This window comes from Gavialis gangeticus, unplaced genomic scaffold (genome assembly GCF_001723915.1).
Source record: "Gavialis gangeticus isolate Ggan-Ray unplaced genomic scaffold, GavGan_comp1, whole genome shotgun sequence".
Lineage (NCBI taxonomy): Eukaryota > Metazoa > Chordata > Crocodylia > Gavialidae > Gavialis > Gavialis gangeticus.
This window is the reverse complement of record NW_017728992.1, coordinates 21,173,162-21,187,369: the sequence shown is the minus strand read 5'-3', so window position 1 is coordinate 21,187,369 and position 14,208 is coordinate 21,173,162. Positions and strand designations below refer to the sequence as shown.

The 14,208-nt window shown below is 40.0% G+C and overlaps 1 protein-coding gene across 1 annotated transcript in view; it reads left to right on the top strand.

Moving 5' to 3' along the window:
• DNAH5 (dynein axonemal heavy chain 5) overlaps positions 1-14,208 on the top strand; it is a 555,556-nt gene that overhangs the window by 459,705 nt on the left and 81,643 nt on the right. The window contains exons 57-62 of the mRNA XM_019521239.1: positions 4,678-4,792; positions 5,064-5,240; positions 9,086-9,289; positions 10,738-10,917; positions 12,652-12,789; positions 13,293-13,428. Coding sequence (XP_019376784.1) covers positions 4,678-4,792; positions 5,064-5,240; positions 9,086-9,289; positions 10,738-10,917; positions 12,652-12,789; positions 13,293-13,428 — 950 coding nt within the window. The remainder of the gene's footprint in view (positions 1-4,677; positions 4,793-5,063; positions 5,241-9,085; positions 9,290-10,737; positions 10,918-12,651; positions 12,790-13,292; positions 13,429-14,208) is intronic.

Genomic DNA, 14,208 nt, shown 5'->3' with positions numbered 1-14,208 from the left:
GGGGGGTTATATTTTTACTTGGGTGGTACTGGTCCTGTTTGGTCACAAGAGGGCAAGCATAGTATATTATTTAATTTTACAATTCTGTTAAACCTAGCCAATTTGGGTATCTCATTACCATAGGGACGTTATCTTTTGTGCTGGGCTGTCAAGGTCAGTTTCTCTCTCGTATGAGAAGCTCAAATGATTTGAAATGAGGGGCAGACTGCTGTAAATATACAGCACTGTTACAAACTAAAAAATAATAGTGAGAGACTACAATTACAGAGTTTGTTGTGTTAGCCTCTGATCTTTTGCCATCGGCATCTGAAATCAAAGACTTTGATCTTTGACAACAGGCACATCAACCAGACCTGTCAGCAGTATGGGACACTGTAATCAATTGGCATATCTTCCCCAAAACATATAGCATGATGAATGGTCATCATATAATCAGTTTTCTAGTAGATAGTTTATCAGTTATACTGATACAATATTGTATGTCTGTCTATGCAAGAGAGAGAGAGCCAGTTGCCAGGACACCAAAATGGACTGCTGCACAGGAATGCCCTTGCATTTATACTGCAATAGCTACATGAATTACCAGCCAATCTATCCCAGAATAAGTTCTATTCATGCGCATGGCTTATGAATGGGGATTTCTGTAAATCATGAAGGATGTGACCCCCCGCAGTGGTTCCTTTATTATTTTTTTTTTATTTCCACAGTTACCCCCATCACCATTGATTGGTGGAGATGCCCCACCAGCTGGGCCACTTGCTATTGATCACCAGGGAAGTGAAAAACATGGGTTTTGCCCCCCGGTCAGACATCAGGACCTCTGAGTCAGTCAGCAGCGGGGAGGCAAAAACTATAGCATATTTAAATTCATGGGTTATTTTCTTCTCTGATGATGATCAGCAACAAACAGCCAAGCAGGGGTGGAGAAGGAGAGGGGGCAGCAGTGAAACAAAAAAAAAAAATTAAAGGAGCTGTTGTGGGAGGTACTTCCTCCACAGTTTATGGAGATCCCTACTTATGAATCACTAAGTTGAATTGACATTAATATGAATGGCAGTTTGGCTCTTGTACTACTATGCTGAAACGCAATTAAATGCCAGCACAGCTGAAATTCAAGTGAATCCTTTTCACCTGTGCAAACATGAAGGTTAAAAAAAACCTCAATATACTGGAAGACTGTATGAATGGCCTTTCGTTGGAATCCAATGTACCTTGGAATAATGCTGAATAGTACACTTGGCTTTAGGGGTATTTTCAGAATAATAAACCCTGATGTTAGCACTCTGAAAAATATACTCATAAGCAGTATATTAAGCTCGTAAATACTAAGGCTGCATCCAGACAAGTCAGCAGCACCACACACTGCATGTTTAGGTATTTTCCACCCTGCTGCCTTGCAATGACTCCTGGAGATTCAGGGATAAAAAAAAACCCACATGGCGGGGGGAGAGGGGGAGCAAGGTGGCACATGTGGGGGCAGCATGCGCTGCCCCAAACTGGAGCCTGGCCAGCCAGAGCCATACTCCAGCTGCCAGCCAGGCTCCAAGCTGCAGGAGCAATGTGCCTGCAACTTCCTCAGGTTCCAGGATCCTAGGTAAGGCTTCTGGGGCCAGAACAGCTGGTGGCCCCAACCTCCACTCCCCTACCAGAGGTAACCTGCCATACGCCAGATGCCATGTGGCGTGGGCATTCCTTGGGGGACAAGTAGCAGCAGCACAAAGGGAACCAAATTTCCGCATTCATCTGGATGCAGTCTAAGTGGGTGGAGGACAACTCGACACCACCACAAGCCATCGCATTTGCATTCTTCTGATCAGCATCTGAATTTGTATGCCTGGTGTGGGAAAGAGCAGTAGAGACAAAGAAACTTGGTAGTGTGCTGAACGAAAGTTGGCTCTACATCAGTAGGTGCCTTAGACAAGTGGGGTCCAACCTTTGTGACAGATTAGTCCTACACCCCCAAGTACCTTCTGGTCCTTTTTTCTTCCCAATTGGGTGCTCTGCTTTCTACTACTTGCCCTGTGTTTCCTTTCCTATCTGCCACTTTACTGTCTGTCCCCTCCCTGGTTTGCCATGTAGAGAGGCTGCCCACACCACTTGTGGCAGGTTGGCCACTCCAAATGTGAGTGTAATAGGGGGTTTAAGCCAAACCCCTATTACTGAGGGTGAAACTGAAAATACAGGTGGAGGGGGGAAGGTAGGACACACACCAGGAAGAGATAAGAAATTGATGACCACCACCAGACATAAAAGGTGGTACAAAGCACCAGAAGTTGCTCTCCGGCACTAGAAGAAGGGAGGCAGAGGAACGGCGGTGGCAGACTTACCTGAAGCTTGAAGGATGCTGTGAGTAGAAGTGTGAAGACAATGACCCTGGACTGGTGAGATGCAGAGAAATACTTACCTTTGGGACTGGATGCTAGCTGGTAAGACCTTGGGGAGGTGAGAGATGTGATCCCTGAGGGCTCCATGCCTGGGACAGATGATGGGCATTCAAAGTGGCAGAGAATGGCCGTGATCAGAGAGGGAAGAATGAAAAGGCTCCCCTAGGACATACAAACCAGCAGCCAGAAGACCATATCTTTGGGGGCAGAAGAGTGGGAAATTCAGCCCCAGGAGACAACTGGCTTGGCTGGAGCAGCAGGAAGCCCCACAATCCACAGCAGAGCAGCTGGGAACCTGCAATTGATCCAAGTGGCGATTCAGCCACCTCTCACAAATGAGGCAATTAGTGTGGGGATACTCTTTTGTTTCAATGTTAAATAAACTAGCACTTCTGAAGCATCGCATTGGGTTGTCTGGCATCTCTTATCCCTCCCCTCGGAAATTAACATAATTTTTTCATCTTAAGTGTGGCAGGTGAGTCTTGAGGAAAGGAGGGGGTGGACAGCTGAAGCTCTCACAGTGACCAACAAATGCGAACTTTTTGTTTGTGTGTGTTCCAGGGTCCCCCTAACAGACATCAGGGAAGTGGTTGAAAGCATGATAGAAGGCACAGGGAAAACTGTAGACATGATATCCACTATAGGGATACACGTTTTCCGAGGCCAACCAAAATAACGAAAAAGCTTTCTCACTGAAATGGAACCACCAAAACCCACAAACCCCCCAATGGCTACACAAATAGAAATTTGGTGTTTGTCTCAACACATTCACTAGGAGAACTGGAAATGAGTACTGATGTTGTTCAGAAGGTGCAGAAGAAGATTGGCCACCCTGCAGGTATTTGAATGGTATCTGAGCAGCGTTCTCTGTGAGACAATGTGTGGAAAGGGACTCTTCTTAGGTCAAATGTAAATGTGAGGGAACTTGTATGTACGTGTCCATTTACTTTAGAAAGAGCAAAGTGATATTAAACAACTGTGAAGAGTTACAGACCACACCACAATATCTTTCTACTTTTTGGAAAAATATGTTGTGTTTGGAAGAACACAAGAGAAGAAAATTATAAAAGATTAGATTAAAATATTGGAGTACCTTCTTGGGGAGAAGAGACAAGTTACTGAAGGGCTCTTTTGTCCAGTGGAGAAAACCATAATGAGAAGTAGTACTGAGAATTGAACCTAGACAAACTAAATTAGTTAGGCATGAAACTTGAACATTAATGATTATTAAACACGGTAAACAATTATTATGGGAATATGGTGCCTCCATGTCTTCAAAGCAAGATTGTGAATGAGTTTCTGGAAGAGTTATGATGTTTACTTTTAGGGATAACTGGGTGAAATACAGGATATTGCAGTTGGTCAGAGCTCAGGCTACGTGATTTTATGATGACCTCTGGACTTCGTATCTATGAATGTTCCAAACTTCCACTATGACCATTCCAATCATCTACCTAGTTTGGATGGTGGATGAGTTTTCTTTAAATATTTTCTTTAGGATTCAACCTAGGAACTACAATTTTTATGCTTTGAATTTGACATGGATTAGCTAGTAGGATTTAGGTTTTAGTGACTAGAATTTCAAAGGTGATCAGTGGTAACTGAGTTGTTTCTTGGGATCCTGACTTAGCGTGAATTCTTGTCACCTTTTGTTTCAATGTGTCAGCTTGGGAATGAGAATTATGTCTTGCATATGGGATGATATTTTTAAATTCATCATTGGCAATCCCTTGTTTGAGGATGATATCAACTATGGCTCACTGATGAGTTTTGAGGTGACTTAAGAGTTCAATCCTTGAGCCACAGATCTGCCTGCAGAAGTTACAGGTCCTTCTTTAGGGGAGAGTAATTCTGCATAATTTCTGACCATTTTAAATAACCAGCCTCTGCTTAGAAGTGGGAAAAGCATTCTTTTGTAGGCCCCACACTAATTTTGTGCTCATTCTTGGTTGTCCTACTCATATTTGAATCATTTGTGATGACTGCTTTGCTTTCAAGAGCAGATAAATAGTCATCTACTGCCAGACATTATGTTCATGCAGCGTGTCAAAGCTTTTTTTCCCTGATCACTAACAACATTTTTGTTTAAAAAGTGAAACATGGAGGCTTCTGAAAACAACGGAAGGGCATGTAACTTGATCATTTGGATGATATATATTTTGTACCAGCTTTATTTTTGACACAATCTTTTGAAGTAGTTTATTCATCCTGTAACTAGAATTAAATAAAAAAAAATGGAAATACACATAATGGAAAGAACTGTATGCTCTTGTTTTTTATTTTTAAAATGTAGAATGAATACAGGCCTGGAGAAATTGAAGGAGGCATCTGAATCTGTGGCTGCATTAAGCCAAGAACTAGAGATAAAAGAAAAGGAGCTTCAGGTTGCTAACGAAAAAGCTGACATGGTAAGTACAGGCTTGTATAGTTGCTATGCTCTTTCATCTTTTTGCTTTTCTTGTTGACAGAGAATAATCAAGGAAAAAGGAGGTCTGAAAAAAGTATTTGTAATTGCATAATAATGATAATGAAAATGAAGGCAATCTCGTTTGAATATCCTGATAGACCATGGACATGAAATAAGACCATGACTTTTACCTTTTTGGAAATGAATATACAACAGTGGTTTTTTTTCCAGCAATATATTGTCTTTAAGTTTGAATTTATTCTCTTTCTTAGGTTTTGAAAGAAGTCACTGTGAAAGCACAAGCTGCTGAAAAGGTGAAAGCAGAAGTACAGAAAGTGAAAGATAAAGCCCAGACTATTGTTGACAGCATCTCTGCAGATAAAGCCATTGCTGAAGAAAAACTAGAGGCTGCAAAACCTGCCTTAGAAGAGGCAGAGGCAGCTTTACAGGTCTGTATTAAAAAGCCTACACTACACAGGATAATAGCTTTCAGAAGATGGGTTTACCCTCAGTTTTCTAGTAAGGTGGTGCGTGGGCCAGATAACAATTGGCAAAAAAATCTTTTTTCATGAACATCAAACTAAATAGGCTCATGGTAAAGCCCACCAGAGAAGAAAGGCTTCAAACACTACAGCAACTGTATGTGAAATCGCATGCCGAGTTACTACCACCAATGTATGCAAGAAAGGAGTGCAGATTAACTGTTGATCATTAAGCATTATGCTAATAATTAAACATTATGCTCACCAGAATGAGAACATCCATTGGGCTGTCCAAAGCTATCTTTTTTTTTTTTTTCATTTGTCCTAATTTTTTCCTGTTAAACTGGTACTGCACTTGAACCTCCTGATGATAATTCTTCTTACTTCTGGTTATTTTCTCTAATTTCCAATGCACAGAACCACCAGAGCATTAGGTTATCTGTTTCCATATTCAAATGCTATTGAACCTCACTTTTTTGTTGTCAGGCAGAAGGTAGGGCAAGGTGGCACCTTTTTGCTGTGAAATTTTTAGACTGATAATGAGCTCATTTCTGTATTCTGCACACAACCTTACATTACAGTGTGTAAAGAGTTAAGTACTCATTTTACTTTTCCTGATATTTCACTATATTGTTTGATGTGTATTTTCACTTCTGTCAAACTTGATAAATGTGAAGTACATAGAGCATTTTGGGGGGAGGAGGAAGAATCAGAAGCTATCAGCAGTAGGCACTGAAATGAATTACATTTCCCATTTATACCACTTAAACATATGAAATGTCAAGAATTGCATGGTTGAAGATACAGTGATATCAGAAAAATTTAAAAGTTTGACTCATCAAAAAAAAATTGTAATTTCAAATGGTCTTAAGTTCTTGAGAAATCCTCCATCAAATACCTTTTATGAGTTCTTTCTCTCAATGTACCCCTGCTTCAACCTTTCTGTTGAAGGGAAGAGATCTGTCATTCTTTTTCAGTCCAGAGTTCGTTTTAAAAATTGACCAGATAAGACTTAGGGCAGGCATGAACCCAAGTTAAACAATAGTCTGCTTGTAGCTCTTGAAGATGAGAATAAGTCTGATACTTCTGTAGGAAAACCTACAGTTGGTGGCAAGGTATCTGGTGCCTCAAATAACAGTCAAGGTAAATACCAACCTTGAAGGGGGTCACGTATTTTCTTTCGGTTCTAAAGTGTCTTAAATGTTTATGTACTGACTCTGCCTGACCTCGTATAGGCACTCTTGGGCAGCCTTTGAGCGTTCACTTGGCTCCTGCCAAGAGGTATGTCCCCAGAACCTAGGTTTTAGGTCGTGTTCCACCCTGAGGGAAACCTTGACACTCTCCTGCCATGACTTGGTCTTCACTTCTTCAGTGGTGATTCTCACAGACTGGGTACTACCTGCCAAAGGCATTCTTGGGGCTCCACCTTCCCTACACCCCAGCCATGTGCCATCCCTCAAGACCGCTGGACAGTGGACTGTTGGCCTGTCCCCTGTGATGTCCTCATCCGCAATTTTTTTACCGTCTTGTCCGTCCCTGGACGGTTTTCCTGTCCTGGGTGACTGTTGGGCGTGCAGTCGTCTCCACCTGTGAGTTGAGCTGGAGCAAACTATTCCCAGGCACACACGTTCAGGACAGCTTCAATTTGAGCCAGGGTGGAACAGGCCTGGGTTGGCAGGGGGTACAGGGGGTCAACCCCAGGCTCTGGGTGGCAGCAGAGGGTGGCAGAGAGGCTGGCTGGGGCACCAGGGTGCTGAAAGCCCAGGGCATCTGTGTCTGAGACCCCTGCAAATCCCACCTCAATCTGTTTTTGTGACCCTGGACCCATGGAGGGTCTTTCCTTGGTCCTCCAAAATAAAGTGAACAAAGAAAAGAAATAATGAAAGGATTGGGGTGCAGGTCTCTGCCTGGCCCCACTCATGGGTCTGACATCTGTGGTCCTTCCGATCCCTCGATGTTGTCCCTTTTTGCCTCAGCTGTTCCACCAAGCAGGGTGTTGTGTACTCCTAATGCAGCTGAGACCCCTCCAGAGTGTCTCCATCCTGCCCCTGTCAGGGCTGCTGCTCTTTCTGAGATGCTGCCCAGGGAGCAACTCGACTCTTGGGTATCCCTACTGTCTCTCTCTGGCATTTCTCCGCTGCTGGCTTTTGAATCTGCCGGGCGGTGGTTTTCCCTGACGTCATCTGCTGGTGCTGCCCCAAGCCAGCAATAAAAGTGGCTGATGAACCACGCTGGTGGTCCTTCTCAGCACGGCTGTCTTTCCCCTATGGGTGGTAAGTATGCCCTCTTTTCAGGGCTCTCTTCCTCTTTTCCTGGATGAGTCACCCCGCTTTGGGTCCTGCTGCAGGAGGCTGTTGTGGTGCCTCCATTTTTGTTTCCCTGAGACATGTACTTTCTTCTGTTGTAATGACTTCGATTTGTGGAGGTGAGCAGCAATATAGGGATTGAGTGAAATGGTAAGGATGTACAGACAAAAAGTATAAGTCATGAACCTGTACTAAGATCCAGATACAAAGTACAGTAGAATGCAAAACAAAACAGGGAATCGGATATGTGAAAAATGTTTGTGGGCTGTATAATCATTTAAACTATCATCGATATTTAGGGTATTGCATTAATGTCTTAAGGAATAAATAAACAGTTATTGTTACTCTGGCTTTACCTGTATTTTGTCCCTTGTTTTATTCTGTTTTAATACATTTTAAAATCAAATAATCTGAAACAATTTTTTAAGAACGAAACCATTCCTCCTGATGGATCTTGTTTTATGACAAAATATTTCTTCTGATTGTATAACATATGAATGACAACTCACATTGTCAGCTGACTATTAATATTTTTGTGCTTAGTTGGCACATTTTACCATGTAAATTAAAACTATACTATACAAAAAGGTAGCAAATGAATGTAAAGTACAGATGACACATTCCTATTACAGATTTGTTTGCTTAGTGTGGGCCATCAACTATTTTCATCTTGAATTCTTCAATTCACAAAAAGCTCAGTGATAATTCCCTAACAGAAAAAAAGACTTAAAAAAAAAAATCTGCGAGAAACATACAAAATGTTTCTCAGTCAAATTTTTTCCAATAAGAAAATATGTTTGGTTTGGTTGAGATTTTGCATAGTTTTATACAGTAGTAAATTTAATCAATAATAGTATGCAATTAGATGAGAATTACAAACTATCTACTAGGAATTAAATGGACCTTAGTTAGCAGTGCAGAAATACATATATTTTAATACTTTCAACATTTAAAGGACACTTCCCAGCTAAAAAACCTGTGTTGGTTAGTCGATTCATTCTTAAATTCTCCAGGGCTGTTGTTGTTATTTGACAGCACTATTATGTCAAGTGAAGATGTACTGTGATCATAAATTTTATATTTTTAAAAGTAATAATATTAAATAGAGTAAAAATTTTCAAAGCACATGATAGGCCTTTTGTGTTCCATTGATAACAGCTTGTAATAAGGACAAACAGGAGCTATTTTTTATATAACCTATTTTTTTCTAACAGCATTTTTTCTCACAACTAGGCATATTCATATAAATAGCTTGTGGGAGCTGCTGAGCAGAAGTTGCTTACCAGCTTGCAAGACGCAAAAGTTCCAAACCTATTGGGATGCGTTCCTTGTGTGTGGTTGGCTTAAAGATGACTGTACAGTTAAAAATCTTACAGACAACAATCCTATGCTTGTAGAATGGACTAATGCAATTGTCTGTCTGCCATCCTATAACAGTATTATCTATTAATTGACTTACTAACATGGCAAGGGATATAATTCTGTTCCTTCCTCTCAATTTAACAGACAATAAAGCCTGCAGACATAGCCACTGTCCGTACGCTGGGTCGACCTCCACACCTCATCATGCGTATCATGGACTGTGTGCTACTGCTGTTCCACAGGAAAGTGAACAGTGTGAAAGTGGACCAAGAGAAAAACTGTACTATCCCATCCTGGCAGGAATCCCTGAAACTTATGACAGCAGGAAACTTCTTACAGAATCTGCAGGTAGAGAAGTACTTTATTTAGTAAACTCACCACAAAAATTGTATTAGAGAAAGCAGGTCATGGATTTGATCTTAATTACAAGCTTACCACTAAGAAACATGGGCACAGTCCCACAGTTGTTACTCAGGTAAGAACCCTGACAGTAAATCAAAAGTGGCTTCCTCTAAGGCCACAATTGCAAGATGAGATTCATAGTTTAAAAACTGGATAGCTGTTTGGTCACATTTGCTGTTTAGAAGCCTTTGTACTGTAACATAGCTATCTTCCTTTTTAAGATGGCTATGCAATGGCTATTACCTGGAGCATATCATATCAATTAACTTCTGTATGGAATTTTCTTTACTTGTGAGTGTGGGTGTACATCAGAAAACATTAAATCTGCCTTATGGAGAGTTTGTATGACAGGATTTTATAAGAAGTTGGATTAACTTCTTTTGTATTTTTGCTATCGCTAGTTCTGCTGCTGACTTCTAAATGATTCGATATATTTTTCTTTGATTTATTTGAGAGAGATATTTATTGGTATTTATTAATTATATTTATTTATGAATATTTGGGTGTCTGTGACTGGAATGCCACTTTTAACCTAAGTTGCAAATCTTTTTGTATAACTTAAAATTTTCCTTTTTCTTGAAGCCTATTTGTAACCCTTAGTGAAGCTGAGCTGTATTTTACTTGACAAGCAGGCTTATTTGTGGCAGACTTGGTTAGTTCTTAGAGTTCATGATATTACAACCACCATATTTTAGTGATGAGGGTTTTTTGAACTAGTATTTATTATAGCACTTGAAGGAATGATAACCTAGTAAGCTATTACGTGAACACATTATATCTGCCATACTTCATGGGGAAATGTTCTTAGTACTGCTATCAACAGATGAAGAATAAAATTCAAAGTTCTTTAGATGTAGAACAAAAAGATGAGGATGAAAAAGGTATCATAGGAGTGTAATGGGAGGTAGGTGTTAATGGGGAGAGAAATGAAATGCAACAAATGTTATGAGAGCAAGTTCCAATAGCAAGTTATTCAGTGTATGGTCAAAAATAGTCTGATTTAAGAGTTGATTTTTCTAAGATTCCCTGTTCTGACATGTACAAAAGATTGTCTTTTGTCTAGATCTAGAAGGGTTTCTTTTTGCCCTTTCTCTCATGAACAATGGATTATTCATTACTGGAAAGTTTTTAAAGATGGTACAAAACTTACATAAACTGTGAGCAAAATTCCAGCCTCTGAGCATTAGTTACTAAATTGCAATAGTAAAGGTCACTAGTTAAGAAATATTGAGTCAATTTAAGATAAGCACGTTGCTGATAACTGTTGCTGATGCCTCAACAATATGTACAACAAAGGACCTCCTGTATGAATGCCTTTAAAGTTTATTCCTAAGAATCTGGTGCATGTGTGGTGATACAGTGTGACTAAAGTATTACCTGCCTGATTTTTCTAGCAATTTCCAAAAGATACAATCAATGAAGAGGTAGTAGAGTTTTTAAACCCCTACTTTGAAATGACAGACTACAACATTGAAACTGCAAAGCGAGTGTGTGGGAATGTGGCTGGCCTCTGCTCATGGACCAAAGCTATGGCAGCATTTTTTGCTATCAACAAGGAAGTATTACCCTTAAAAGTAAGTCTCTGTATTTTTGGCTAGTGGGAGCTTGACTGGGAAAGATAAACATTGTAGCATGCTCCCTGGACTTGCTTATTACACAAACAAGAAATCCATAAGCAGGCTTACCAATTGAAGTGTGGATTTTTAAACAGGTGGCATATGTGTAAGTCAATTCTTAAGTAGTAGAGCTTTTAATCACTGCTTTAAAATGTGTAGCTGAAATGAAGTTTGAGATCTTTTTCATTAAGAATTTATTGTCTAAAGAAGGGAAGAGTCTTATTCAAGCTATCTGGTCTCTTTGTATGTTTTGTCATGTTTTTTCAGTATGAAATAAAAAACCTGTTAAACAATATTTTAGTCTCAAACTGTCATGCTCTACAGAAGTGCTAGCCAGCCTTCTTGGCTGGAGTGCCGCACATTAAGCCCTGACTTTTCCTGAGTGCCATTCTGATTCATGCCTCTCAAAAGGAGCATCTGGGGCATTGGAATGGAGATTTTTGTCTGCCCCACACAAGCTTCCTGGTGCCACTTGTGGCATGCATGCCACAGCTTGGCCACCCCTTGTCTAGAGAAATGAACCCTTGTGCATCTATTGGAAGGGTAGAGATGGAATTAACCTTGGGGAAGCATACCCTGTAGTGAAATGAGAAGATACCTGAACTATCTGGAAGGCTTAGCTTGGGAACTAAGCAGTTAAGTCATGGTAGCTTAGCATTTGGTACAGATTCATTTATCTTCCCAAGTATGAAAGAATACAGTGAAATTGATTGATGCGTGGTTTAATTTTCCAGGCTAGAAATTTTAAAATGTATAAACCAGATCCTATTTGGTCTGAAACTATTGACTTAAATTTGAAATGTTAACAGCCAGTTCTACATAGTCAAAGTATTTACTTGCCATTTACCTGTGCCATTTTTTTTACTACTCTGAAAGAACTGAAGTCTAAACTTTCAAAAGTAACATTAGTTGCTTACCAGTGAGTCTTGTAGTTGCAGACAGATTTTTTTTTTTTTTTGTGCAAGAGTAAATTAATCCTTTTTTGAATGGCTTGGCAGATGTTTCAAGAATTTATAAAACATGTTTTGTAAAATGGAGAAATCTGGAAATGTACAACACTTTTTTGGGGAGGATCCTTGTTTAGGGCTCATTGAACCACCAGTGTAAATGCAGCTTGAGAGTAACTTTCTCTAACACAAGCTGGAGTGACACCTCCAGAAAAAGTTTTACTACCTGTTGGCAACAGTGTTTTATACTCCATCATCCATCTAGTCTAAAATCACTATGCCAAGAAAAGTTAGGAACAAGTGGAGTAGAGTTAACTTGTAGCTTAAGACCACAGTGAATCTGTCTGAACCTTGTTTGCCTATGTCCTTAGACCAACACGGCTACACCCTATACCCCTGCAGTTGCCTGACAGTTATTTTTCATATTAACTTATTGTGAAATATGTCTAATTTTAATGTGTTTGAATTCAGAAATGTTTTCCCACTGAGTTTTATTTGAGGTAATATTTGAGGGATATGAATTTAATTTTTTACCCTCGCGTGTGAATTTACCGTATAATTATTGAGAACTGTAGCAGAATTTAGTCTGTCATAAAATTGAATGAATAGGCATGATGGATCCAATTGCATGGAACATTTATTCATATGTAAATTCATTGGGTGGAAGCTACAACTGAAATGCCTTGCACAAAATGCTTTAAAAGGCTCAGTGAAAGTGTTTGTTTTGTATTTGTGTACTTTGTAGGCTAATTTGGCAGTTCAGGAGAATCGCCTTGCTACTGCCATGGTGGATCTGCAGAAAGCCCAAGCAGAGTTGGATGCCAAACAAGCTGAACTAGATATTGTGCAGGCAGAGTATGAAAAAGCCATGAGGGAAAAACAGGTTGAGTATTTGTTACAGAAAGAATATATGATTGCTTTACTGCCTTTTGATATTGTTTGCACAAGACATCATGCATCTTAAAGTCCACAAAAATACATGATGTATGTAGCACAATGCTTTGGTCAGAAACCTGTATTTTCTTTGTATCTGAAATAAAGACAGTTTTTCAGGGAAGTCCTACTTGATGCATTAGGCCTTAGGCTCTAGTGCCAGGTGTCAGGCATCAGTCATCTTTTACCACATTTTTAACCTACAAGACCAGAATGAAAATTGAAAATAAAAATAAAAATGTGCATCCAACATTTAATAGATGAAGGACAAAATCCAGGACATTCTTAGGACATAGTGACAGAGTATTTCATTTGAACATTTTATATTGAGTGTTTTGTCCTTCTCAATGGATGTAGTAAGTGTTAATTGTGGTATCTGTGAACATTCTTCCCTCATTGGTTTAGATTTGTGTTCACTTGTAAACAAATATTTCTGCAATTGGTTTCCTGTAGACTTTGATTGAAGATGCAGAACATTGCAGACATAAGATGCAAACAGCCTCCAGTCTTATAAGTGGTCTAGCAGGTGAAAAAGAGAGATGGACTGAACAGAGTAAAGAATTTGCTGCAGAAACCAAAAGGCTTGTGGGTATGTATATTTTATTTTACAGCAAACTGTGTTAAATTACTTAAACCATGTAGCATTAAGAGAGTATGTTGGATTGACGCTGAGCACATTCCTGCCTTGCACCTGTGTTCCTTGGGTAAGAACTTTACCTTATCTATATCTTATGCCAGATGCAAGCGTTCAGTTTCTATTAGGAGAATCACTGTTTTATCAGTAGAAACCACAAGCATAAGGACATTTAAGGCTTATTTTCCCAGTGCAAAAATGGCTTCTCTGGGAGAAAATAATCCAGCAACAGCCAGGGTTAAATGGCTCCTGGCAGTTTCTCCCGGAAGACTGAACATCTGAACATCAGTAGTGAAAGAACAGGTTAGGGACTACTTACAAATCTGGATAGGGCCAAATGGGATGAACTCACGGGTGCTGAGGGAGTTGGCTGATGTGACAGCAGAGCTATTGGCCATCATCTTTGAAAACTCGTGGTGATCAGGAGAGGTTCTGGTTGACTGGAAAAGAGCAAACATAGTGCCCATCTTTAAGAAAGGGAAGAAGGAGGATCCAGGGAACTACAGACCAATCAGCCTCACCTCAGTCCCTTGAAAAATCATGGAATTAGAGTCTCAAGAAATCCACTTCTAAGCACTTGAAGGAGAAAAAGGTGATTAGGAAAAGTTGGCATGAATTTACCAGGGGAAAGTCATGCTTGACCAACCTGATTGTTTTCTATGATGAGATGACTGGCTCTGTGGATGCAGTGAGACCAGTGGATGTGGAGTACCTTGATTTTAGCAAGGCTTTTGA